At 34.1% G+C, this 26,572-nt stretch overlaps 1 protein-coding gene across 2 annotated transcripts in view; it reads right to left on the bottom strand.

The window, feature by feature from the left end:
• Nucleotides 1-26,572, bottom strand: part of SEMA3E (semaphorin 3E) — a 247,692-nt gene that overhangs the window by 62,112 nt on the left and 159,008 nt on the right. For both annotated transcript variants that reach the window (XM_033088911.1, XM_033088912.1), the window contains 2 exons: nucleotides 25,931-25,990; nucleotides 23,348-23,467 (listed from right to left, as the gene is read on the bottom strand). In XM_033088911.1, coding sequence (XP_032944802.1) covers nucleotides 23,348-23,467; nucleotides 25,931-25,990 — 180 coding nt within the window. The remainder of the gene's footprint in view (nucleotides 1-23,347; nucleotides 23,468-25,930; nucleotides 25,991-26,572) is intronic.

The raw sequence follows: 26,572 nt of genomic DNA, 5'->3' as shown, positions 1-26,572 counted from the left end.
GTCACGATTTATACTGGCTTTCCATTATCTATGTTTTAACAGCTGGAATTTCTGCCTAAGTAATGTGGCTTAAATTTACAAGACATTACTAGTATTCACAGTGTGGGCTGCACTTTTCATTTCCAAGTGATATGGAGAAGTTTTTGAATACATCGTCCTGTGATTGAGCGAAAGCAGGACATCTAGGTTACAAATGTGGACAGATGCATTTGCCTTTCAGGAAAAAAAAAAAAAAGTGTCTGTAAAGAATAAATGGTAGATGCAGGGGAATTTTCCCCTTTAGGCCTAGAGGAAAGCCCTCAGAACCCAGCAAGCCTACCGTAAGCTCTTTTCAGTAGGTATGAGCCTTTGCATATCAGGTGTTAAGTGGAATGCCAATTAAATGAAATGAAAATTTCCCATTAATAAATCAGCTTTTACTAATACTATTTTTTCCTTCATTACCATTGGGATATTCTGAAAGCTGTCAAAAGTAAATAACAACATTACAAATACTACACGACAAAACAAATAATCACTTATTATATTAGCTATTTCTAATGGTTAGTGAAAAAGTAAAATACACAAGGCTCAACTGCCTAGAATAAACACAGCACGCACATTAATTCTTTATCTAATAGTTATTTAATAATCTGTATGAGAAATTAATTTTGAATGTGATTAACTATACCATTTTTCCTTTCTTCTGCCAAGCAATAAAAACATTTATTAAAAAATATTTGAAATGTTTCCCAAAAACTTAATAAACAAGCAGGGAAAAAAAATACGAGAAAAGGGAGAAAAGTTGTTAGTAAATGTTTTGACTTTAAGGCTAATAATTTCGCATTTAAATTGCTTTTGTTTTCACATTTTTTTCCTAAAAATAATATATTTGTATAATACTTTAAAATTTAGGAAGTATTCTTACATATGTTATCTTATTTCATCCTGAAAATAAGACGGTGAAGTAAGCAATAATATCGTTCACGAATATTATTGCCTTTTTATATGTGTGGAATCAGAGACAGGGGGAGGCTTTGCAAGTCTCAAAGAGTGTCTTCTAGTTCCATATTCCTTTTACAGTAATACCCATCCTACCTACTATTGTAAGTGGAGAAGGCTGTGTATGTGTTTGGTGCTGGGCATGGTTGTGTGTCTTTTATCAGGTATTTAATTCATAATCAAGTTTCAAAAATGTACATTAATATATTTTTAAAGAAGAAAAATATTAAGAAAAAATAAAACATAAAAAAATAAAAATATTTTATGTCATTATTTATTTATTAAATCATGTGTTCCAATATCTTATTTCCTTTAATATTATTGGAATAGCTGCAGAGGTAGCAAAAATTCTTTTAAAAGCATATAATCCATCTAGGTAAAATTCAAACTCAGTTTTCTTGTGCTGAATTTTTAAAGACATATTTGCCTCAACCTATATTTGAAGGCAAGATAATCTTTCCCGTCTTTTGTGTATTCATAAGTTATTACTTTAGGATTCCATTCTCCTCCTTACCCTGAGCGCCCTTATCTCATGCCAATATTCTCTTAAATTCCACACTGATAGCTCTATCAGATATGTATGCCTGGATGAACTAAGAGATTTGGAAGCAAGTACTTCTCAAACTTTAATGATTATGTTGTCCTAAAGCCTGCTTTTACTAGAAAACAGCATCTCCTTGCTCCCTACCTGCCCACCACATCCTCATCACCTTCTCAAATTTAATCATGTCCTTCTCCCTCTGAAAAAAAAAAAAATGAAAACCTCTGGTGCTTCCACATTGTTATGGAATAAAGTCTAACCTCTTGAACGGCTCTCAGGACCTTCAGCATGTGACCTCAGGCTTTCTCCCTCATGACTCCCACCATTCAATCAAAACTCCAGCACAATTGGACTTTCTTTAAAAGTTCTATAAATGATAACATTAAATGAACTCCCACAGCTCTTTGATTACATTTTCCCTTTGAGAAAAAAGTAATTCAATCTTCCTTTGCTCTACACACTAACTTCTACTTAATGGGAAAATGATGCTGAAAAATGACTTTACTGATATTCTCCAAGACTTCTCCCAGGGACTAGGCTATATATCTCTTATAGCATTATTCCCATTGAATTGTGAAAAAAAATATATGTATTTTTTTTTCTTTCAACAAACACTTAAGAAAGAATTTAAGAAGCAATGAAGGCTACTCATTTTACACGCCATAAAAATTCAGCAAAGTAGCCTCTCTAATTGTCAATTTAACAAATCACAAAGCCAAAATAACAGGTGACTACAAGTAATATATAATATAGTAGGCTAGAGCTTTTTATTAATCAATATATTAACTATACTTCAATATCTAAAAACTACGTTTTAATAGTTGAATCACGTTAGACAAATACATCATTTCAATGGCAGAAATAAAATAAGGTCTCTGATACTATCTTCTCAAAAACTAGTAAAAAGTAAAAGAGAAAGAAGAAGAAAGAGAATGAGAATAGGAACTGGACTAATCATTAGAATGAGAGTCAAGATATTTTCACAAAGAAAATCAAATCAAAATAGAGACAAGAAAGGTTCTGATTGAATCTTACTTGAGTCCTATAACCTCTTTCAACCTCAATTTCATTACTTATAAAATACATGAAATCATATTTCTGTGCTGCTATCTCCCATGACCGTTGTGAGAATCAGAAGAAGGAATGAATATAAAAGACCACTGAGAAACTACAAGCACTAGAAAATTTGAATATACGACATAATCATATAGAAAAAGAACACTGACCTCTTACAAATGCAAGGGTTTGCAAATGGGTGTTTCATATCACACACAATGGTGTATAATACTGGTTTCATTCAGCATTTTGTTTTTGTTTTTGTTGTTCTACAGTTAACGTTAAAATCTTGCTCTATATTATAAGAAGCCAATGTGGTGTAAGGGTACACATTGTTATGAATAGAATTTCAAAGCACTGTGGATAAATGATGGGTTATTCAATAAATGGTGTTTCGACAACTGGGTTGCCATTTGGAAAAAAATAGTTTGATTATTACCTCATGTCCTATAGCCCTGTAGCCCAGATTGATCAACAACTTATACATAAGAAATAGGATTACACGAGGAATAGAAAAAGTTGTAAAAATCTTGTATATAACCTTGGGCATGTGAAAAGGCCTTTTAAAGACACAAAATTCAGAAGACATAAAAGAAAGATAAATAATATGATAAGAATTAAAAAGAAAGAAAGAAAGAAAGATCCTACATGGAAAACATACCACAAACATTTTTTCACTCAAATTTTCTTTTTTCCTTAATATATAATGAACTTGTAGAAATCAATAAAAGACCATAAAATAAAATTTGATAATGGTCTGAAGCCCTTGATGTGCAAAGTGGGCTTGGAATATCTTTTCATTCTAGAAAGCAAAGAAAGCTATCAAACTATTAGGGTTACATCATATTACAAAGACTTAGATGTCAGCTTGAAGTATCTACTTGTTAAGAACGAGACAATTTGTTCATCAATAAAGATAATAACTGAAAGAGATTAAAAGAAGCCTAAACAAGCCTACAAATATGGACAGCTGAATGTTGGCAACATATTTTGAAAATATCCTGCAAGGCCATATTAGAAATGTTATATTATAATAAATATCTTGTTCTGAGATTATTTTTTTTTCTTTTCTTATTAGTTTCAGTTGTACAAAACAATGCAATGGTTAGACATTTCACCCCTCACCGTGATAACCCCCCTCCCTCAATCTATTGTCCCTCTGACATCATATATACCTATTACAATTCCACTGACTCCATTCCCTATGCTATACTCCATATCCTGTAACTATATGTATTAAATTATAGTTGACATACAATATTATTCAGCTTCAGGTTTACAGTGTAGTGGTCAAGCATCTACACCGCCCATGAATATTAAGAAATTTGGTATTTTAAATATTTGAAAGGTGAGTACACACTCTTATAATTATAGCATGGGTACCAATTTGATTCACTTACCTTATGATTATCTGTGTTAGATTTTGTAAAAGTCAAATTTACTATGATAGAAAATCCATCACATATATCTAGTCAATCCCATTCTGGAATATCCAGTGAATCTAATTTTAAATTTACAATTCATATTGAGACTGAAACAGCATTCCATGACAAATTACTCAAGTTGCTTATTTGGAATTTCTTTACATAAACAAATTATACAATATTCAAAGCAGAATTATATGTAAAAAGCCTGAAGAAAATAAAGTTTTGCAGTAATCCGCATAATGGTCTAGATTTTATAATTTCAGTTTCTGCTTAATAAAATGCCAATAATTTTAGTGAATGGAACTATGGCTATTTTTGGAACAGTTATGAACGTGCTATCCTGTACAGATATGTTTGGGTAAATTTTGTAGAAAAATGTAGTGGTAGTAAATATTTGTTCAGCATAAATAGGTGTTTCACTTCTGATATTCTTTCTATACTGTATGACAAAATAATTGTCACAGCATATTCAATAAAGCAACTGGATTGAAATGTATCTGTTTCTTAGATAAAATATATGGCATATATGTAATAATTCATATACATGTATATATAATTATACATGATAATTAAAGCAAGCAATTACAGATATTAATATATAAAATATTAAATAGGAGATAACATTAAATATTATCTACTATAAATTAAATATTAAATAGGAGAATGCTAGAAATAATCATGGATAAACATTTATGTCTACTGTCAAAAAATGTAACTGAAGAATAGAGGTATTAGGTTGGTGCAAAAGTAATTGAGGTGTAAAAGGTTGAAAATAATTGCAAAAACCGCAATTACTTTTGCAGCAACCTAATAATTATTTAGACATTTACACATCACAAAAAATGAACCATTTTGACTCATAAGCTTTAAGATCTGGATTTCTCATCTCTATTGCTTTTCCTGTCTACCTTCTCTGGATTTGAGTATTCTCACTGTTATTCTGACCACACACAATGAAACAAGAATCAAAATTCTTTTTTGAGGACAAAGATGCTTTTTATACAACTATGAATATCTGCTTTTCATGGGAAGGAAGTCATAGCCCCTTTTTAGTATGCAGACAGGCTTCAGGGCAATTTTTCATTTCTGAATCCCCGTTCCCTTTCGTTTGGACACATTTTAAAACTCCTCAATTCTATGAGTGTTCCTACAGCTGACTGAGTCATACATGATCACAAAGGATCCCAGTCCTGTGTGGAGAAGAAAAGAATCGCTGGTAAAAGGAAAACCAAATCCACCATCTGCGCAGTAAGAACTGCACAGCTGCAAGAGAGAGGACACTTTCTGTAACAGCTGATTTGTCCTTCAACCCTGGCTGGAACCATATAGCGCATGGAGTTAATAGTGTCAACAAAGAACGTTTTGGAAAATAGGGTTAATGGGTAAAGTCTTTCATGGTAATCAGAGGAGTCTAATCTGAGGAATTCTTGGCTTTTTCTCAGGGAAAGAGAAATATACATATGAGGAAATGTATCCACACTGTAGTATTCTTATATAGTTAGAGCAGAGTATTCCAAAATTATATTCAAAGCTAATACTAATTAAACCCTTTCTGAATTTGTGATTCCCATGCTACGGTGTAATCTGCTATATACTCGAAATGGGGAAACCCTGCTCTATGAGCTAGTCTTGAGTGGGAGAGAGCACATCCCACCTTTTTTCTTGCATCTCGTTCCTCCCTGTACCAAAACATACTAGCTTATTACCCAGGAGTAACAGGGACATGAGCATATCCTTGGCGTGTTTTCATTTTTTTTTGTCTGATTATTCTGTAGGCTGATGTCTGTAGATATACAGCATAGAATAGAAATATAATAAAATTAAAGAGACAACCAGCATATTTTATGAGGACCACACGATCAGTGATAACAGAAGGTGGAATAAAAACAGAACCTAATTAACTCATTTTACAGATAAAGTTTCTGAAGCTCAGAGATATTAATGGACTTATCCAAATTTACATAGCTAGTTATAAGAAGATCAAATTCCAGTCTCTTTACCACTCTCCTTTAAGAGAGAAGGAGAAAAAACCATTTCATTCAAGCCTCAGATGAAGGAATGGGTAGAAAAGAAGTGAGTAGGCCTGAGTGACTGTAACCAAACTTGTACAGGGGAAGTTTAATAACCAGGAGAGAGAGAAGACTGAGAAAGCATAGTAGAGTGAGAATGTGAAGGACACTGGCTTTCTGAGATCAAGCATTTGGACTTCTTTCACTAGGGGTACAAGAGTAAATCATTAATGTTTTAAAAAGACATTGTTTAGCAAGGTTAATTTGACAGCAGATAAACAGCTAGATTGAAGAACAAGTGAAAACTGTAAGGAAGCTAGTGGAGGCAGTCAGGGATAATCATAGTTCTGATAGAAGAAAGAGAATATGGAATAGTTGGAAAGATAGTTTAAAGAAACAGCTGAAAGGATTTTACCACTGATTCAACTTGGAGAAAAGCTTGGTTGATAAAACAATATGGAGATTTTAAGAATGGGTAAAAAGGAAAAACAGTAATACTTTATAACTGTGATATGTAACAGAGTAAAAAGGAATGAAATGATAGATTTTGAAGGAAACATGAGAAAGTCCATGTTAAACTTGTTTGATTTACTATTTGGATATGTTTTAGAAGACAAGAAATAACAGAAACTCAATATAGGACATCAAAAGAGATGTTAGGATTAGGAATTCAGGTCTGTACATGAACATGTGACAACAATAGCTGGTGCCAGTGGAGAAGTTAAAGGAATAATATGATGATGGCAATGCCGCTGCTGCTGGTGACGCCGACAGCTGATGATCACATAACATTTATCATTCATCAATCACTAGTCTACGTGCTTAACGTCTATGAATCCAATCTTCACAACACCCTTATCCATGGAGCACTAGTACGAGCTCCATTCTATGGAGGAGGACACTGAGGCAGGGAGAGAAGTGACTTGCCCTAAATTACACAGGCAGCAGGAGATGGATTAAGCCTACACATGTGGAATGAGAGAGAGAGAGAGAGAGAGAGAGAGAGAGAGAGAGAGAGGCAGAGAGACAGAGATGTATCTGAACCACTATCAGTTTGATGTGTGTCATTCCAAAGAGAAAGGAAGAGGTCTGAAAGATACAATCCAAAATGTTGGTGGTGATTTAGTCTGGGAAAGGTACGGAGATTGAGAAAATATCGGAGAAGTACTTTCAATTTGTCTCTGTTCTTTGCATTCCTTTCAAAGGAGAAGGCAATGACTTGTATGACTACAAATGACTGAAACAATATCATTACTTACATATGAAATCAATATATTATTATAGAGGAAAATGTAGATTATAAAAATGTAAAAGCTGAAAAGAATGAATTTTGCTAATCCTACTATCAAGAGAGAACCACAGTGGAAGCTGTGTTATATTTCCTTCCAGTCTTTACAGCATTTTGGATATCTTACTTCATAGAGCTCATGTTGTATTGAGTTTTACTTGTGTTTCAAACAAATGACATTATATTCACTCTCCATTTCTTTAAGAAAAACGTTTCAATCTCCAGTGCTATGTTTTAGGTGCAGAGCCTTTTTTTTTAAGCCCCTATGTTCACTGATTTCTACGTAGATATCACTGGAGTGAAGAAGAGTTGTCTACGAGCCTGGCTTTGTCTTGAAATAAGGTAAGCATTCTCCATTTAAATATCTTCATGTCCTCTTGGCTCCTGTTACTTTTGTCCTCTCACATATTTCGTTGATGTAAATTTCATATTATCTCAATAGTGATTTAGCCACCTGATGGGACAGAGAGTCCTACAGCAAGTCCTGAACGGAAAATGCCATTAATGCAGAGTTTGTTTACTTGTTTATTTTCTGCCTTCCTGTGCTTACCAAAGGTGCTACACCGGGGTGAGTTTTTGTATGTTTTTGTTTGTTTTATAGCCTTTTTTTTTCATGCAGCTTTATGTGTATGCCAGCCTCTGAGTCCGGGGTATCAGTGAAAACTAGGTTGATCTGCCTGAGCCTGGAAACTGTCCTAGTCTGGAAAGAAAGATCAGGGTGAAGCTGATGGACAGACAATGTAGCATAATTCCAGATGTTGTGGTAAAGGTGTAGATGTGAGGGACAGGGCAAACCAGAGGGAATTACAGAGAGATGAGACTGTCAGCGCAGAGACCTATGGCACAGGCAGTGGGCTTGTGGAAAAGCCAGAAAAACGTAAGATGAGATACAACCAAGAGAGTAATGCTGACACGGCAAAGAGACACCCAGTTAAGCCCAGAATGGCAGTACATTCAGTAAGAGAAAGAGCTCAGGGTAGTAGTGTCTCTGTGTCATGGAGGCAGAGTACTGGATTAAGGAAGGAGACAAAACCAAAGCAGGACCCCAAAGACTGGAGATACAGTTCATAGCCAAAACCAAGAACTAAACAGCCCACTTGGGGGCCCAGTTAGGATAGATAAAGTAAACAAAGTGAAAGTGTCACCACAAAAGCAAAGTGTCAGAGTTCATATGAACTGGCATAGGACATAGCAGAACCACAGCAAGACAGACTAGATGCTGCTTCCTCTAACTTATTCAACCAAGGTGTTGCAAATTTGAGCTAAGCAAAAGTTTACTTGCATGGACAGACAATGCAGCATAATACCAGATGTTGTGGTAAGGGTGTAGATGTGAGGGACAGGGCAAACCAGAGGGAATTACAGAGAGATGAGACTGTCAGCGCAGAGACCTATGGCACAGGCAGTGGGCTTGTGGAAAAGCCAGAAAAACGTAAGATGAGATACAACCAAGAGAGTAATGCTGACGCAGCAAAGAGACACCCAGTTAAGGCCAGAATGGCAGTACATTCAGTAAGAGAAAGAGCTCAGGGTAGAGGTGTCTCTGTGTCATGGAGGCAGTTGTAGGTAGAGGTAGCCTACAACTGATGCCATTTGAGCTACAGGAAAATTGCTGGAGCTGAAATCAAAGCAGTTTACTATAGAAATTACATAAGAAGTAAAAATCTAAATGACAATTAAGAACTTAGTAGTTTAAAAGAGTAAACTGTCAAAAATTAGTTAGTCCATAAGGCTGGAAATATCATCATACATGCATATACTTTAATATATATGCTTATACATATACATGCATATACATGATCTTGAATTATCAATAAATATTGATAAGAATATTCAAATATGTTTAAATGTTTGATCATACCTCATCCTGAATTTTAAAAAGTCAACCCAACACATTCAATTATCTTTAGAAACATGTTTTATGGATTCATATCAATTCAATAAATAGTTGAAGCTCTGGCCAACAGTATTAGGTTAAGTAAAATTATGAGGCTGATATACTCATATGTGCTCATTATATCTTTTTAGTGAATGATGTCAATGACTATTACCAGGATTATGTTGGGCCATGAAGAAACAGAGACAAAAATGACAGTCTCTTCCGTAGAGATACTCTGGCATTCATATAGAAATAATAATTCATAATTAAAGTTTTTGCAAGTAGAGTTAAAAGTAATTAACTTCACCAGGTGGAAACTGAGATAAGCATCACAGAGAATGTGATGTATGAGCTCAGTCTTGAAAAATGAGTTAGGATTTTCCAAGCAGAGAATAAAGATGAGTTTTTCAAGTAAAGGGATCAGAATGAGCAAAGACATAAGCACACATTATCTTTGAGCTATGGCACAAAACATTGTGATTGTCTCACTGGTCTCTTAGAATAAGGGAAGTCATGAAGGTCACGTTGGATCTACTTCCTCATTCTGATATAAGATTCTTCCTCCTTTGTCAACATGAATTTTAAAAGCTTTATTGTCAAAGAAATTCTTCCTTTACAATGTCTGTAGGAAATTATTTTATGGGTGTTCAGTAGGTATAGGAAATGCAGATATAGAGTTCTGGATAGAAGTCAAGACTGGGGATAATAAGATTTTCTAGTCAGCAAACAGATGATAGATAAAGTCATGTGAATTAATAAGAACATCAAGAAAAGCATGCCCTGTAGAAAAACACATACCATGAATAGAATTCCTGTAATCAGCAAAATATAAAGGGCTGGAAAGGCAGACTATTCAGAATTCTAAAACTGTGAGAAAAATAATGGTCCTAAAATCTAAAAGAGGAAAGCTTCTATACAAAAATTATAAGTACCGCCAAATAGAGCAGAGAAGTAGCATAAAATGAGGAGTTAAAGAGATTCTTATTTGGCAACTAGAAGGTCATGAATAATAGTAAAGGGAGCACTTAGCAAAGTGATAGAAGAACCAAAGGAAGTTGAGGAAGTAGAAATGGCAAATACAGACTATGCTTTCAAGAAACTTATAGGAAAATTCATAGGAAATCCTAGAGTCAACAAAGTCAGGAAATAAGCTTGTAGGTCAAGTAGAGGGGCGGCTAATTTTTTGTTTGTTTTATAATTTTTATTTTAGAATGAAGAAGTCTAAACATTTCTGTGTGTTGGAAGGAAAGAGAGTGGAAAAAAGAAATACAAAATTTGGTAGATTAAAGTAATGAAAAAGGTAAGAGATATGATAAAGGGCATACATACTGTGTTTCCCTAAAAATAATAACTAGCCAGACCATCAGCTCTAAAGCATCTTTTGGAGCAAAAATTAATATAAGCCCAGTCTTATTTCACTATAATATAAGACCAGGTCTTTAATATAATACAAATATCATATCATTTCATATCATATCATATCATATCATATCATATATATAATATAATACAATATAATACCGGGTCTTATACTAATTTTTGCTTCAAAAGACGCATTAGAGCTGATGGTCTTATTTTCAGGGAAACATGGTAGATGGAATAAGTAATCCAGAATTACTTATGATGAGCGAAAAAGGCTCATCAAATACTTAAATTTAGTAGTAGAAAGAGGGGAGGTTGTGGGCTTTTACTTTATGGCCTCCATTTGCATTTTAACAGGAAGAAGACATTTCAAGTCCTGAGAGTTAAGGACTAGGAAATCAATATTGAAGACCTAACATGAAAAAAAACAAATAGTTAACATCGAGTGTGCTTTATTACCTACCAATCGCTGGGGCATCTGTTTTCCCAAATATCATATCTCAGAAGATCCATAGAACGTGGACAATCTTCGCATTAAAATAGAGACTTTAATAAGTTTACAGATGAAGAAACTGAAGGCTAAAGATGTTAAGTACTGACCCAAAGTCACACAGATAGTGAGTAGCAGAACCGAGATTTGAAATTTCATCTGTCCTGTTTCATTGCCTTTATGTTTCACTACATTATTTTACCCCCATTCCACCTCCAGCATAGTAGTAAGTTAGACAATGCGAAGAAAGTTAATTGAGGACTAAAAAAAGAAAAAGAAAAGAAAAACAAGAAATGATTGATCACTTGTAAGTGAGCTCATCTGAATAACAATGATGACAACCAACATCCTCTAATTTTTCCCTCCTGACATTCAGCAGTTTGGGAGCAGCACTGAAGAAAGAAAAGGTTCCAATGAACCAGGATTAGTAAATCATAAAGGTGGATACACAGGGGACAGAGTAGTTTGCGGTGGTGTTTTGTGAGTATCACTGCAGTGAGGTCTCCACTGTGAAGGACTGAGAGATTAGGAAGATAACTACGGACAGCAGAGGATGAAGATCAAGTTTATAGAAGAGAGCGGAAGAGCAGTGGAAGGCATAAATTAACACAGAAGACGCCTGCTTAGACACAATTATTCCAATCATCATTAAACTCTCTATATGGTAAGTCATAGTTTACAAAATGTCTTAACATATTACAGCATTCAGGAAACAAGCACTACATAATGGAAAGAACTTGGCTGTGGACCATGAAGCCCAAGTATGGCCACTTATAGTTTTAAGAAGCAACCTAACTTCTTTTTCACTTTCCTCATTTGTTCACTTTCCTCATTTGCAATAATTCCTTCCTTGTGGGAAGTTATGAGCATAAAAGCAAATGAAGAAAAACTTCTGGCACATGGTATGCACTCAATACATGATGTTTTATTTATTAAGATGCTCACTGGAATAATTTAATTCTTACTAAAAGGCTGTGAGGTTGAAAATATTACTTCATTGACATGTAATTTTAGATTTAGAAAATGCCCTCATCTCATTTTGCAAATGAGAAAATGAAAGATCAGAGAGAAACACAGACTTTCCTGAGGTTGAACTAGGATGAGACTACAGCTTGTTAATTTTGCTCCAGAATTGTATTCCAGAAATAAAACTGAATCTATATAGTGATCAAGCAATCTATTAGGTTGGTGCAAAAGTAATTGTGGTTTTGCAATTATTTTTAACCTTTTAAACCACAATTACTTTTGCACCAACCTCTGACATATAGGCTACTAAAATCTGACATATGTTTCAGATGTGAGAATATGGATGGACATATAAAACCATATTTAACATTTTAATCTTAGAAGAAGGAAGGCTGTTGTTGGAGAAAAGGTTGTTGTTGGCACAGAAACTTCTTTACACCAAATGCAAAAGGGAAATTATATTTGAGACAGAAAAATTGAGGCACCTATGCTCTCTAATGGCACTGAAGAGGCAGTTAGTGTAGGAAATGCTAAAAAAGGATTGTAAAGTCAATTAAAAAAAAAAAAAGTCACAGTGACCAAAGTGCCCTGCCAAACGGTATTTTCCCCAAAATCATGATAAAAAAGGCTCCATTCTGCTTGAGTCTCATATTACTTTCTTCTTAATTTTCTTGTAGGACAATGATTGTGATAAACAGCACGTCAAGAATTCTGTATTCCTATTGAACTTCGTTACCCCTCTTTCTTACCTTTCTACGTCCGGCTGTTTAATCTATATAGATACTCAAAGTAAAGTTTGGGGGAAAATATATATACAATATTGAATAATTTTAAAAGTTAGCAGAATAAATAAGTACAATTAGTCTTTACTTACTTTAAAATATATTTAATTTCCCTTTGGAAAATAAAACCTGACAAAATTGCGTTTTCCAGACTGGAAAGAAGCAAGTCATTTTAATTAAGCCAATATTAGAACACCAAATTTTATTCTGTGTACATCTGTTCTATATCATGTTCAGGAATTAGCAATAATATGGCATTTGATTGAATTTGTAACTAATTTAACTTATCTACACTAAAAGAAAAATTCAAGTTTGTTGTAAGGGGCCAACATATTACTTAATCACTTAATGTTACTCAAATATCTTCATGAAAATATTCTTAAAACAAAGAAAGCCCCACCAGGTTAGCATGTTTTCTCCTTACAGTCATTAACTTTTGATGAATGTCAAATGCATCTTAGAGTTAGATAATTTTACAAACATCTTAAGGAATATTTTTTTTTACAATTTCTCCAAGTACTTTCAAGAGACTATTTAAAAACGGTCCATTTGACCTTCTTTCCAACTTAAAGCAGACTAATTAATGTAGCTACTGTAAAAGATCCACAAATACTCAATAGCCATCAGATGAGGAAAAAAAAATCATTTGGTTTCCACAGTATTACAAAGATGAAAAGTGATAAACTATGACAACATTAAGTTATTAGCATGAGGTATAAAAGTCCAAATGTAAAAAGTTTCTGCTGTTTCTCTGAAATGAACTTATATTGTGGGCACTGACCATAATATTGTTAATGCCCTTACATAAAGAGTCATGCATATCTCAAAGCTCAAAGATGGAAAAGTTAATTAAACTAGCTAATTTTTATGGAGTATTTACTTCACTAGTGGGTTAAAAGATGATTTTTATTATTTTTTATGTTTAAAATGTTTTATATTTAAATATTTTACACACACACACACACACATAATTCCTACTACTGACTCCAGGAAGACAATATTTTTGAAATCCCTGTAAGCTACCCAGTTAACTTGCAGTGAAAAAATGAAAACTCAAGTATTACTGAACCAAAACTTATGCCATTAACCTCTACACTCTTCATTCCTAATGAGAACTGTGTAACACATCTTTTATCCTGGACTTACCTTGATTGACAACAAGGTCAAAATCATAATCAGGAATTGTTAGTTTTATTCTCCCTCTCTGTTCCTGTTTTCCCACCACCTCTTTTTATATAATTCAATTGTTCTATCCCACCACTTTTCCCAATTTTATTTTTGACGCTTATTTTAAATTTTCTATCAGTTTTAAAAGACAAAAGAAAGGGTTAACAGTAGGAATTATCTTTCACTGAGTATTTTCTCTATATCCAACACCGAACTGGATATTTTACATTTACTCCCTCATAAAATCCCTAATAAACCCATTTGGCAAATGTCAAGCAGCTCTTCAATGTCCAACCAAACACTTCAACTCAAGATTGACTCAAAAATTCTAAACCTCAATATATGAAAAATGCTCAACTTTATTAGTCATCAGGAAAATGAAAATTAAAACCACAATGTAACACTACAACACACCCACCAAAATGGCTAGAAAAAAGACAGACAATACCAAGTATTGTCTGTGGAGTATGGAGGAGTAACTACAACACTCATACATTGCTGGAGGGCATGAAATTAGAATAACTAGAAATCAGCGTAGTAGTATTTGTTAAAGCTGAAAATATGCATCCTCTCAGTAATTCCACTCCTGCAATGTACTAAGCAAAAACAAGTACGTATGTTTACATAAAGACATACACAGGAATTTTCATAGCAGCACAATAGCTGTAACAACCCAAATAATCAGCAAAAGCAGAATGGGTAAATAAATTGATATATGACAAATACACAGATATATCTATAATCTATGTGTATAATATAGATATACACATAGATTACACATAGATACACATAGATACACATAGATACACATAGATATACACATAGATCTACTGTGTATAATATAGATATACACAGTATATCTATAATCACACACAGCAATGAGAATAAATAAACTACAACTACACACAACATAGATTAATCTCACCTTATTATTAAGCGAAAGAAGGTAGGCACACATACAAATATGTGCTGTGTGATTGCATTTACATACAATTAAAAGAGGCAAAATTAATTTATGGTGCTAGAAGTCAGACAAGTCATTATTGGGGGGTATAATGATTTTAAAGGGGGAAACAGAGATTCTGGGGTGCTGGTAATGTTTTATTTTTTTATCTGGATGCTGGTTACATAGATGTGTTCAATTTGCAAAAACGAATCATAGGTATATTTTTTTGATCTGTATGCTTTTCTATATGAATATCATAAGTTACCAAAATTAATTGCATCTAAAGATTGTTTCTGCTCTCTAGTCTATGCTGCTTAATTTATGCCCCAATAAATTTAATTAAAAAAATGTTCTGAAAACCAGAAAAGTAAAACAAATATCTATCATTACGTTATCACCAATCCTTTTCAAGAGTTGGCAAAATCTAAATAATTAAAAAAAAAATGTGTGAGAGGGTACTTGTAAATTCTATCTTATAAACATCCTAACCAATTTCTTAATTTAGACTTGTTAGAATCCTAAACAGAATTATACATCAAAGCGTCAATATAATCAAACCCATTCATTCACTCACTCACTCACTTATTCTATGGTTACTGACTAACTATTAGATTCTAAGCACTTAAGAGTTTGAAGGAAGTTCATGACCCTTCTAGAACCTGAGGAAAAAAATGCCTGCCAGTGCCAGGCGTGGATGACAAACTGGCAGAGAGGGTAGGTGTGAGTGTGCATTGTGCAACTAATGGGGATTATGGAATACTGTTCACCACATGCCCCTTTTGAGGCACCAGTTGATTCTTTTCATGTTGGTCCAATGGAAATCAAAATTTACAGTATGAAACCAACAGGTTTTCAAATGTAGGCTCTATAAAAGAAAACAAACAGGAAACACTGTTTATGACAAACAAAGCACATCTGTGCGCTGAATCAGGCACATGGCACTAGTTTAAAACGTCTGATCAAACTAAAGAGAAATGAATGCTTGCTGTGTTACAGCCATGGGCATCTCACTTGCCCTTTACGTGCCCAACCAAGGAAACACCACACTCATTCTCTGCTTTGCTGAGGATTAACAGTTTGTCTCAGAATTAACAGTTAAAAATAAATCCCTTAATCACATACACTATGGTTCATTCTTACTATGAAATACTATGCAGCCATTTAAATGAATGAGAGATAATTATTGTCCCCTAACATACATTATTTCCATGAAATATTTTCAGTATAAAGCAACAAAATCAGGGCCGGCCTGGTGGCTCAGGTGGTTAGAGCTCCATGCTCCTAACTCCGAAGGCTGCCAGTTCAATTCCTCGAGTCCCACAAGGGATGGTGGGCAGCGCCCCCTGCAACTAAGATTGAACATGGCACCTGGAGCTGAGATGCCTCCCAGATGGCTCAGTTGGTTGGAGCACGTCCTCTCAACCACAAGGTTGCCGGTTCAACTCCCACAAGGGATGGTGGGCTGCGACCCCTGCAACTAGCCTGGAGCTGAGCTGCGCCCTCCACAACTAAGACTGAAAGGACAACAACTTGAAGCTGAATGGCACCCTCCACAACTAAGATTGAAAGGACAACAACTTGACTTGGAAAAAAAAGTCCTGGAAGTACACACTGTTCCCCCAATAAAGTCCTGTTCCCCTTCCCCAATAATAATATATAAAAAAAAAATCTTAAAAAGAAAAGCAACAAAATCAGAACTTCAAGTGGAATATTAATATTTTTTGTCATTACACATACATTCACACACATTTGGAAAAATAAACATCAATCTATTAACAGAAGAGTGCCATGGAAGAAGTAGGTAAAAGCTGGCACTGGAGCACTTGCAGTTTTTCTTTGATTCCTTCCATGTAATCACATTTTTAAGTGGAAAAGAAAAAAAAAAAAAAAAAACGCCTTCAAGCAGAGCTCACTGCTCCCTAAGGATATGATCTGCTACTGTTTTAATTAGTTACAGTTCTGGCCCAACATAAGCTCTTTTCCTGGTCTCTCTCATTCCCCAGTGGCCAAAGCTGTTCAGCAACACAGCATCACCCAGTTTCTCTCTGCGTCTTCTCTTTGCTCACAGGCACGTGATGCTGGATCACAAGGCTTCTTACAAACTGCCTCACACACAGAGAGCATGAACAAGAGAGAGCTGTAAGTGAAGTGTGTCAGGCAGTCGGCCTTTCCAAGAGCTTTCATATAATCATTCTCAGACAAAAACCTGGACAAGGAATCCTGTTTTCCTTCTCACCAGAAGGTCATGTTACTAGCTTTCACTGTGAAGATTGACAGGAGAGAAAGACCTGAAGGAACAATCCCTCTGTTCTGAGACATTTTTAAATAACCTAAGGGATTTTAAATATCACAAAAATAGTAGACTGAAAGCTCCTGGAGAAAGTGTCATGCTCACCTTTGGATGCCCCAGGGATTATGACATTGCCTTTCCTATCAGCTGCACTGAAAACAAAACAAAACAAAACAAAAAAACAACAACAAGCAAACAAAAAAAATTTTTGATTTGCAGTAAAGAAGGCAGAAAAAACAATGTAGAAAATGAGTATCAAAAAAAAAAAAAAAGGCAGCCGGTTGGCTCAGTGATTGGAGGGCAGTGCTCATAACACCAAGGTCTCTGGTTTGATTCCCACATGGGCCAGTGAGCCGCACCCTACACAACTAGATTGAAAACGACGACTTGACTTGGAGCTGAGCTGCGCCCCCCACCAAAAAAAAATCTAGATTGAAAACAATGACTTGACATGGAGCTAATTCCCCAATATTCCTCAATTAAAAAAAAAAAAGATGACTGTCCAATGAACAATACATTTCATTTAAAATATATATATATGTATATATATATAGGTTCTATTTAAGTTTTCTAATGCTAATTTCTAAATAAAAAACCTTGAAACAATGTGATATGAGATTTGAAATAGCTTATTATCTACTCAAAAAAAGTCTTCTTTTTTAAAGTAGATAATACATGCACACGCACACACGTCCATATTTTTGAATACTTTACAAAACAGAATGGTGAGTTCTAGAATGTGAAGCTAGATGTTTATTCTGAACAACATTTCCCTTGTAAAGTCTGAAAAAACTAATTTTATATAAAAACGAGCAATAGGAAAATATCCCAGCTAAATCCCGTAGAATTTTATTATTGAAAAAAAAAAAATGAGGCACAGAATAACATTACCACAGACAATGAAAGTTTGTCAAAAAGACATGCCACAAAAAGGATGAGAATCAACCATAACTTAGTATTTCAATAGAAATGAAAATAAATTAAGAAAATAATAGAAAGGCATAAATCAAATTTAAAAAAAAACCTCAAGAATGAGGTGATAGAATGCAGGAAGTTCTTTGAAATAAAAAGCAAAAATTTGTTTTGAAAATGAAGACTAAACTAGAAGAGACATGAGAGAAAAAACAAACAAACCAACAAACAAGAGTTTATGCCCTTTGAGAAAAAAAAAGTGAAAACTTAAACAAAAACAAAAAAAGAAAGAAATTGATCTGGTGCTCGTTACCCAGGGGTATTCCAATTTCCAATTGTGGAAATTATCTCACAATACATTCACATGCTGTGTACTTAATTTATTTATATTACACTTCAGTAAAATATTTAAAATAATGAAATGAAGAAAGAGATAGTGATTCAAGAGAAAGTTGGTTTCAAGCTTTTGCCAGAAGACCATAGTTTGCACCTACATTTTAGTGAAACTCGTTTCATAAATGTCACCAATGACTTTCAAGTTCCAATGATATTTTGATTCTTGGAGATGTCTAACATAATTAATCACTCCCTAATTTCTGTGTTACTTTGCTCTCCTATTTTCCTCCTAACCCTCTCAGTCATTCCTTATTAATCTCCTTTACAAGTTTTTCGTCCTTTAGCAAATTTTCAAACATTGGTGTTTCTGGGCTCCATATTCAATTGTTATTTCTTTTTACTCAAATTCTCTTCCTAAACAATGATATCGTACCCAAGGACCAGCTTTCTCTCTCTCTCTGTCTCATATAACTATATATATATATATATATATATATATATATATATATATATATATATATATATATATATATATATGGTTACTGTTTATTCTCAAAGCTGCATTTTTAGTTCAGGTCTCTCTGCTGAAAAATGGCCATTTATATGTAACTGTTAATGAGATCTCTACACTGAATATCCCATAGTCCCATCCTTGGCAAACTTGCTCTCCACCCAACCCTCCTTAACTCCAAGAAGGTAAGTGGTCATATCCTCTTATTTGATACATAATTTAAGTTTCTCTATCTCCTAAGAGAAACTTCTTTCAATATTCCACACCTTTTATATCTTTCCCCATATTTCCTTTCCTTAACAATTCTATTTCTGGATTAAATAGGTAATATGACTGCCATTATTTTGTCACTATTCATTCACTTCTTAATCATCTACATTCTAATGACTCATCCCTTCATCAAAACTGCCCTCTCTGTAACATTAAAATGATGTGTATCATTATAACATGTTTTCCTTTTACAAGTGTGATTCTAAATTTACACTAACCTGATTTGCCTTATACTACTCTGTCTGCTTAGTGTTTACATTGATATTCCCTAGACATGCTACTGTCACCTAAATAATGGCATTCTGCAAGTTACTTTGATGAAGTGAGAGGAAGAGAGAGAGAGAAAGAAGTGAGAGAAAAAAATAAGACAGACATAGAAAGAGGAACGAGAGAGAGAGAGAGAGAGAGAGAGAGAGAGAGAGAGAGAGAGAGAGAGAGAGAGAGAGAGAGAGAGACTCCTTCAGGGACCATTAACTCCCTTGGGTTCAATAATTCAATCTATTCTGATTACGCCCTTCCCTAGCTCCAGGATCAATTTTTCAAATAACTGTACATGGACATGAAAGAGTTATAACTGAGAAAAGCTGAACATTTTTTATATTCTCACAAAAACTTACTCTGCTTCCTTAGAACCCTCTTGCTGCTAAATACTTTGTTTTTCTTCCCAATCATCAAGAAATAAAATTGGAATTGTTTTTCAATTCCCTTTCATCAGCCACATCCAATAAAATGTCAAGTTACATAAACTCTCCTACTGAGCAGCTTCTCACATCAGTTCCTCACTTCCTTTCCTTTGTTTTTGTGTCAACACTATTAAATATCCTCTCAATCCTATAATTTCTTCTGCCTTTCACCTCTCTGCTTGAATCAATCCAAAACATTACTAATGTCATGTCAATCAAACACTCTGCTTAAACTCCTTCATGGTCTCCATGCTGTCTTTAAAATAACTACAGCATTCCTCTGTCTGTCATTAAAATCCTGCACCCATTTGCCCCAGTTTTATATCTTACTGTTTCCCAACCAACTAATGTCTGCAAATTATCCTATATGTGCCTGCCTGTGAGTTTTTTAAATCAAAGTATTTGCGTTGTCTATAATAATTTGTAACTTTTCACTCTCTCATATAAAATTTTATCAAGACTTCCAAATGGAGTTTGGGGAATAAATATCAACGCTCTTATTATCATATCGTTACAAGATCCTCTGATGGCATATACAGATGTTTTTTTCCAAAATGCTTTCAATCATATTTAATACTTAGATAGCTACAAGAGAAAAAAAAAATATTCAATACCATGCATATGAAGGTAAATTACATGAAGTTACACTTCTGGAATGACAATGCAGCTTGTATTGGACTAACTCTACCATAGATAATCATGATGAACTAAGCCATCATTTGATGGCACTAGAGATTAATGAAGAACACACAAAAGCTGAACAGTTTCTCACTCAAGGAAACCTCCTATTCATGTTATGAGGAAGCTAGAATCAAGCAGCAAGCTAGAGACTTATTAGCTTGATAAGTCATAGAACAGAGATGTAAAGTACCAGATCAGCTGAAAAGCCAGAAGACATATCCAGAAACTGAGGGAGGCACCCTGAAATCTGTGTGTATATTCTCTCTCACATCCTTGGCTGACACTTGAATTCAGGTGTACAAACAACCTGGGAAAAGCAGTGGCTGGAAAGTTGAAAGAGATTTGTGACTGCTGCCCATAATAAAAGAATTTTGAATTTTAATCCAACCAAGTAAACTGCATGCTAGAATAAAAATCAACTTTCTTCAAAAGATAATAGAATCCAGGATCCAGAATAAAACATGTAATATATAAAGTCCAGTGTACAATAAAAATTACTCGACATGCAAAGAAACAAGAAAATATGATCCATAGTCAAGAGAAAAAGCATTCAATGCAAACTTACCTTCGCTTGACCCACATGTTAAAATGAATATATAGGGATTTTAAAACAGCAATTAAAAATAGGTTCAAGGGCTTAAGTGAAAATATAGTCATTACAAATAAAAATTTGGGGGAATGCTCGGTACGAAAATGGAAAATACACAAAATGAAAGTACTAGAACTGAAAAGTACAGTATCTGTATGAACCATTAATGGGGTGGGCTTAACAGAATACTGAAAATGTCAGAAGAAAGGACTAATGAACTTGAAAATAAATCAACAGAATTTAGCCAATTTGTAAAACAGAGGGAAAAAAAGTGAAACAAAAATGAAAATCTCAATGACCTGTGGGAGAATACACAAACTATATCAAATATGTATGCATCCTTGAAGGAGAGGAATGGAGAAATGAGACAGAAATACTATTTTAAATAATGACAAAATATTTGCCAAATTACGTGTCAAACATAAACTTCTATATCCAAGAAGCTTAGTATATAAATACCAATTTTTCACTATCACCACTATCACACATACATAGGCATACTACAGAAAAACTGCTAAACACCAAAGATAATGAGAAAATGTTAAAAAATAAAACAATGACAAACAGGGTAATCTGAATTTACATCAGAAAAATAGAAGACAATAAATCATGTTTGAGATGCTGAAAGAAAAAACAAAAACCTATTAACCTAGCATTCTATATCCAGGGAAAATATCCTTCAAAAATAAAGATGAAACAAAGGCATTTTCACCTACATGACAATTGAGAGGATTTATTCCAATAGATCTGTATCTCAGATGCATATATTCTGATTGTGTATATATGTGTATATGTGTGTTTGTATACACATATGTGTGTATAGTGTATATTTGTATATACGTAAATATACTGACTTTGCACTGAACTCATTTGCCTTCTACATCTCTGTCTAAAGTTCTCCTATTACAGCATTTGCTCTGATTCTTTAAAATAATCAGTAAATACACTGTGATGTGTTTGTGCATGCTATTTAACTTTAATGTACAATTAGGGGCAGTTAGTTAACATATAAAATACGCTATTCAAAAACCCTGCCTATAAGGACACTTACTTAACAGCCGAAGTACCTCAATCAGGCACTCTCCAGAGGCACCTTAGAGAAAGCGCTTCAGATCATGCTAATTATATGTGCACCTGAATGTTAACAATTAGAATAAGAAATATCAGAAATAGTTTTTCAATAGTGAAATGAATGTTGTTTTCTGTATGTGCAGACTGAAAATATTTTATAGTCACTTCTGTCCTTTCATAATTGAGGCGTAAGAATCAAGAGAATCTAGCTGCTTAAATACAGAATACCTAAAGCTCTGTTTTGTCTGCAACCTGTCATAATGCAGGATTCTGCCTTCTGACCGAAATAAAATGTAACATATCCTGCCATCAGAATATTGTTTAATATGCTTCAGAGTAAAGCTATGATGTAAGGTGCTTCAAAATGTTCTTAAAATAAATGAGAGTTGAGAGTTTACTTAGTTTGTTGAAACAGGTTATATAGCTGATCTTCAAGCCTGCCTGTTAGTAAACATTATGCGCATGCCAGAATTTAGTTGATATTCTCTTTCATTATACCATATCACCTACCAGTGGAGTCTGGGGGAGAGAGACATATAGCTCTCACTCACTATTATTTACCTTGTCAGTTTGCAATCTCACCCAACACCCCGTTTCCACCTCCCCACCTCATCTGGCTAAGGAGTAATTACAGGATCAACAAGTCCTTGCATCTCCTTTGCATGTCCTTTATAAAAAACTATATGTAGTAATTTTATTTATATATATAAATGTATATATATGTATGTGTGTGTGTATATATATATATATGCATATTTATGTTCATATATGTTCATTCTAATTTGGTGTTTGCATTAATAAAAATTCATATAAGAACACACTAGAGAATATAGTTTGACATTAAAAAATATTTTAAGTAAACAAATTAAGTAAATGAAATTGTTCAGTGAATGAATACATAAAGAATTAATTGGCTCACAGCTTTTACAGCTGACAAAGATTTTAAAGGCCCAGAAAGATCATTCCTCTGACTCAAGCAAACTGAATCAGAAGATCACAATGCTTTTCTCTTTTGTCAAAAGAAATGCCACCACCTTTCTTGTAATCATTACTTTTTAATGTTCTTTTAATCATTACTTTTATTCATAGCAACGAATGAAATCATCTTACCTCCAAATGGTATCCAACTCTGATGAAGGAACAAAGTGGGTCAAAAGCTCCAGTACCACAGGTCAGAAGGTGTGTCCTATTGTAGTGATGTAAAACCCGAACATAATTTGCACATTCACTCTAAGGCAGAAAAAAAAAAAAAAAGAAATTGGTTAGTAGAATAAAAATGTTGAGTTCTATTTTGATTTTTGTTTTTCCTAAGCCTAGAAATTTAATATTTAAGTCTCCCTAGAATATAGAGGGCAAGAGAGGAAGATGAAAAAAGGACCAGGAGTAGCAGAAGAGGCCAGGAGATGAATGTACATTTTAGTTAGCAGTGATGTAGGAATTACATTTAATAGTGGGAGTATATCATTTTCATGTATTCTAGTACAAAATTAAGGAATAAAAAACAGCACTGTTCAGAAATTTATTCAAGCATAAAGATTTGCATGGCAATATGTTCCACTAAGTAATTAAGTCATTCCCAATGCTGCTATTTTTTTAAGTACATATAAACATGAATCAGCATAAAGCCAGAAAACCAATAATTAGAAAAAGATTCATTACTCCTAAGAAAATATATGCAGACTTTAGGACAATACAGAGTTTTGATGTTTGGAAAAATAAGTCATATTTTCAAACTCATAAATGTACATAAAGCACTTGCATAGAGAATTTTCAAGAAATTAGATAGCTAGCCAATAAAAATAACATTTTATACCTATTACATTAAGATTACAGCCTAGGGATCAGCAACATTTTTGTATAAAGGACCAGAGAGTAAATGTATTTAGTTTGATGGGTGATCTGGTTTCTACTACTTACCTTTCTGGTTGCAACTGAACCTCAACCTCTGTAGCTATAGCATGAAAGCAGCCAGAGACAATACAGAAGTGAGTATGTATGGCTGTGTTCCAATAAAACTTTATTTATGGCAGGCTGCACTCCACCCAGGAGCTCTAGTTTACCTACACTGGGATTCAACTGTAATCTTTTTGAGGACAGAATCTTTATTTTACAAATCTTTGTATTTCCCACTTAATCAATAACAGTACCTAATACATATTATATGCTTAACAAAGTTTAATACATCAATCACTAGGTGAGTTTTATGATCAGTAGGCGGAATGAAAAAAAGTTTAAAATTGCCTCATATCAACTTAGCTAAATTAATTCTAGCAAACACCTTGTTGGTAAACTAGGCATTGCTACTTCATTTAAAATAAATTATGAGAGAAATATTAAACTCTTATAATGTTAATATTACTTTTATATCAATACATGCAATAATCAGTAAATGTAATATTTTATAAGGAGAGATTATGATTTTAACATCTGTCGTATAATAGTATTAGGATGAAAAATCCAGCAGAATCATCTCACCATAAATGATACAGATTATAGCATTCCCTTGGTAAGAAAAATTCACTACTAAACTGATTATCCAGGGCACACAAGATATATTTATCTCTTTAATTTCCCACTTGTGTAGCATTTTATTCTGTGGGTGACCCATATAGTTGGAAAAATGTACTCATTCAGGTATGGGTAAACTATTCTATTCTCAAATTGCTATAAGCACCTGCTTTTCATCTCTTGAAACACTGTCGTGACTTGACTTGGCCAATTAGACCACATTTTGGCTCAGCCAGGCTTAGACTGAAATAGCCTGAGTGTGTTCAGTCAGTCAGTATCACGCTGTGGACCAAAGCAGCAAGAAGGTCTTGACTCATTCCTTCGCTGTGACCCAGTTACTGCAGAGAATCTGGAGTTGCTATCATATACGTTAGTCTTTTACATGGTACTTTGTTTCCTTATTGGGAAAAAAAAGGGGGGGGGGCGGATAAGTTAACTTTCAAAAGGAAATGCGAGTGCTGTCTTCTGAAGACGCATCCCGCATCACTGACCAGCTACCCCGGCCTGTGAAGGTCCCTCTTTCACTCATGTTTTCGTGTGCTGGCCACTCTGCCAGGGGCGGTGCTGCTGCACAGCCTTGTCCCACTAGCACACTGCAGGGAACTGCCGAGAAACGCAATACTGATTCTGGAAGTAGGAAAGACCCCACAAACACTGTGGCAAACCTGAGGAATGTTTATTCCTTTACCTTCCTCTTCCAAAACTTTTGTTCTTTGTTTCTTCATGCTTCTTATTCACTAAACAAAGTGACATAAAATCTCACAGTGTGTTTAGCTTTGCCTCAAATTAAAAAATTACCTGCAATTGTGTTTTTTTTCCCCCCAAATATATAGGAAACAAACATTACTATACGGACTTTATAAATCTGAGTTGATTAAAATATCATAAAACAAAATAAAAACCAAAGTTCTGGATGGTACCTCAGCTCACTTTAACTCTACACTGAAATTAATTTTTACATAATTATATATATACATATATATAATGTGCATGTATATATTATACATGAAGTGTGTATATATATATATATATATATATATTTTTTTTTTTTTTTTTTTTTTTTTCTTCCTGAAGTGAATTGCATATGTGCTTTTCAAAGTAAATAAATGGTTAGGCATTCAGTGCTTTGTGACTGATGAGAGATATAATTGATGATTTGTGTAATTTACAATGAATAATACTTACTGAGTCTTTTCCCTTCATTATGCATTCTTCTATTTTTAGTGCTGTACTAGGCCAGTGTATCTGAAATAAAAGATAATGTACTATTATGCAACTGCTCATAAAAATAAACCACACTGAAGAACCATTTCATTTTTTTCTGCAACGCAATACATTTTCATTTTGTTCTCCGTACTGAAAGGATAAAGCAAGACTTTATCTTCTTTACATCATTATTTGCATAATTAAGACACTTATCTTTGAGCTTTCACTTCATGCTAAACTTTATGACTTTTTAAAAGAATCTTTTTGAAGGCTCACCTCATGTCTCAGCCCTTCAAGGACCACCCACACTTTAACCAGCCCCATTCTGTTCGTTGAAACCTGCCCTATTCCACAGTCCAGTCTGTCTCCTGAACCTGTCTACACCTTTAAGTCGGGCACCTCCTTGAGTTCACTTTGCATTTTCCTACTGAGCACAGACCTTGGTGTGTGCTGGACTCAGTCACATTTCCTGCATGAAAATGTTAAAGGATTAATTACTCTTTTAAGTGCGTATTTATAATGCATCACCTAATAATAGACCACATGATGGTCTTTATTTTTGAAAACATTAACTCTACCAGTTTCCCACTGGATTGCAGGAAATTTTCATTATATTTCAAG

The sequence above is a fragment of the Rhinolophus ferrumequinum genome, chromosome 20 (genome assembly GCF_004115265.2).
Source record: "Rhinolophus ferrumequinum isolate MPI-CBG mRhiFer1 chromosome 20, mRhiFer1_v1.p, whole genome shotgun sequence".
NCBI lineage: Eukaryota > Metazoa > Chordata > Mammalia > Chiroptera > Rhinolophidae > Rhinolophus > Rhinolophus ferrumequinum.
This window is presented reverse-complemented; position numbering and strand designations above follow the sequence as displayed.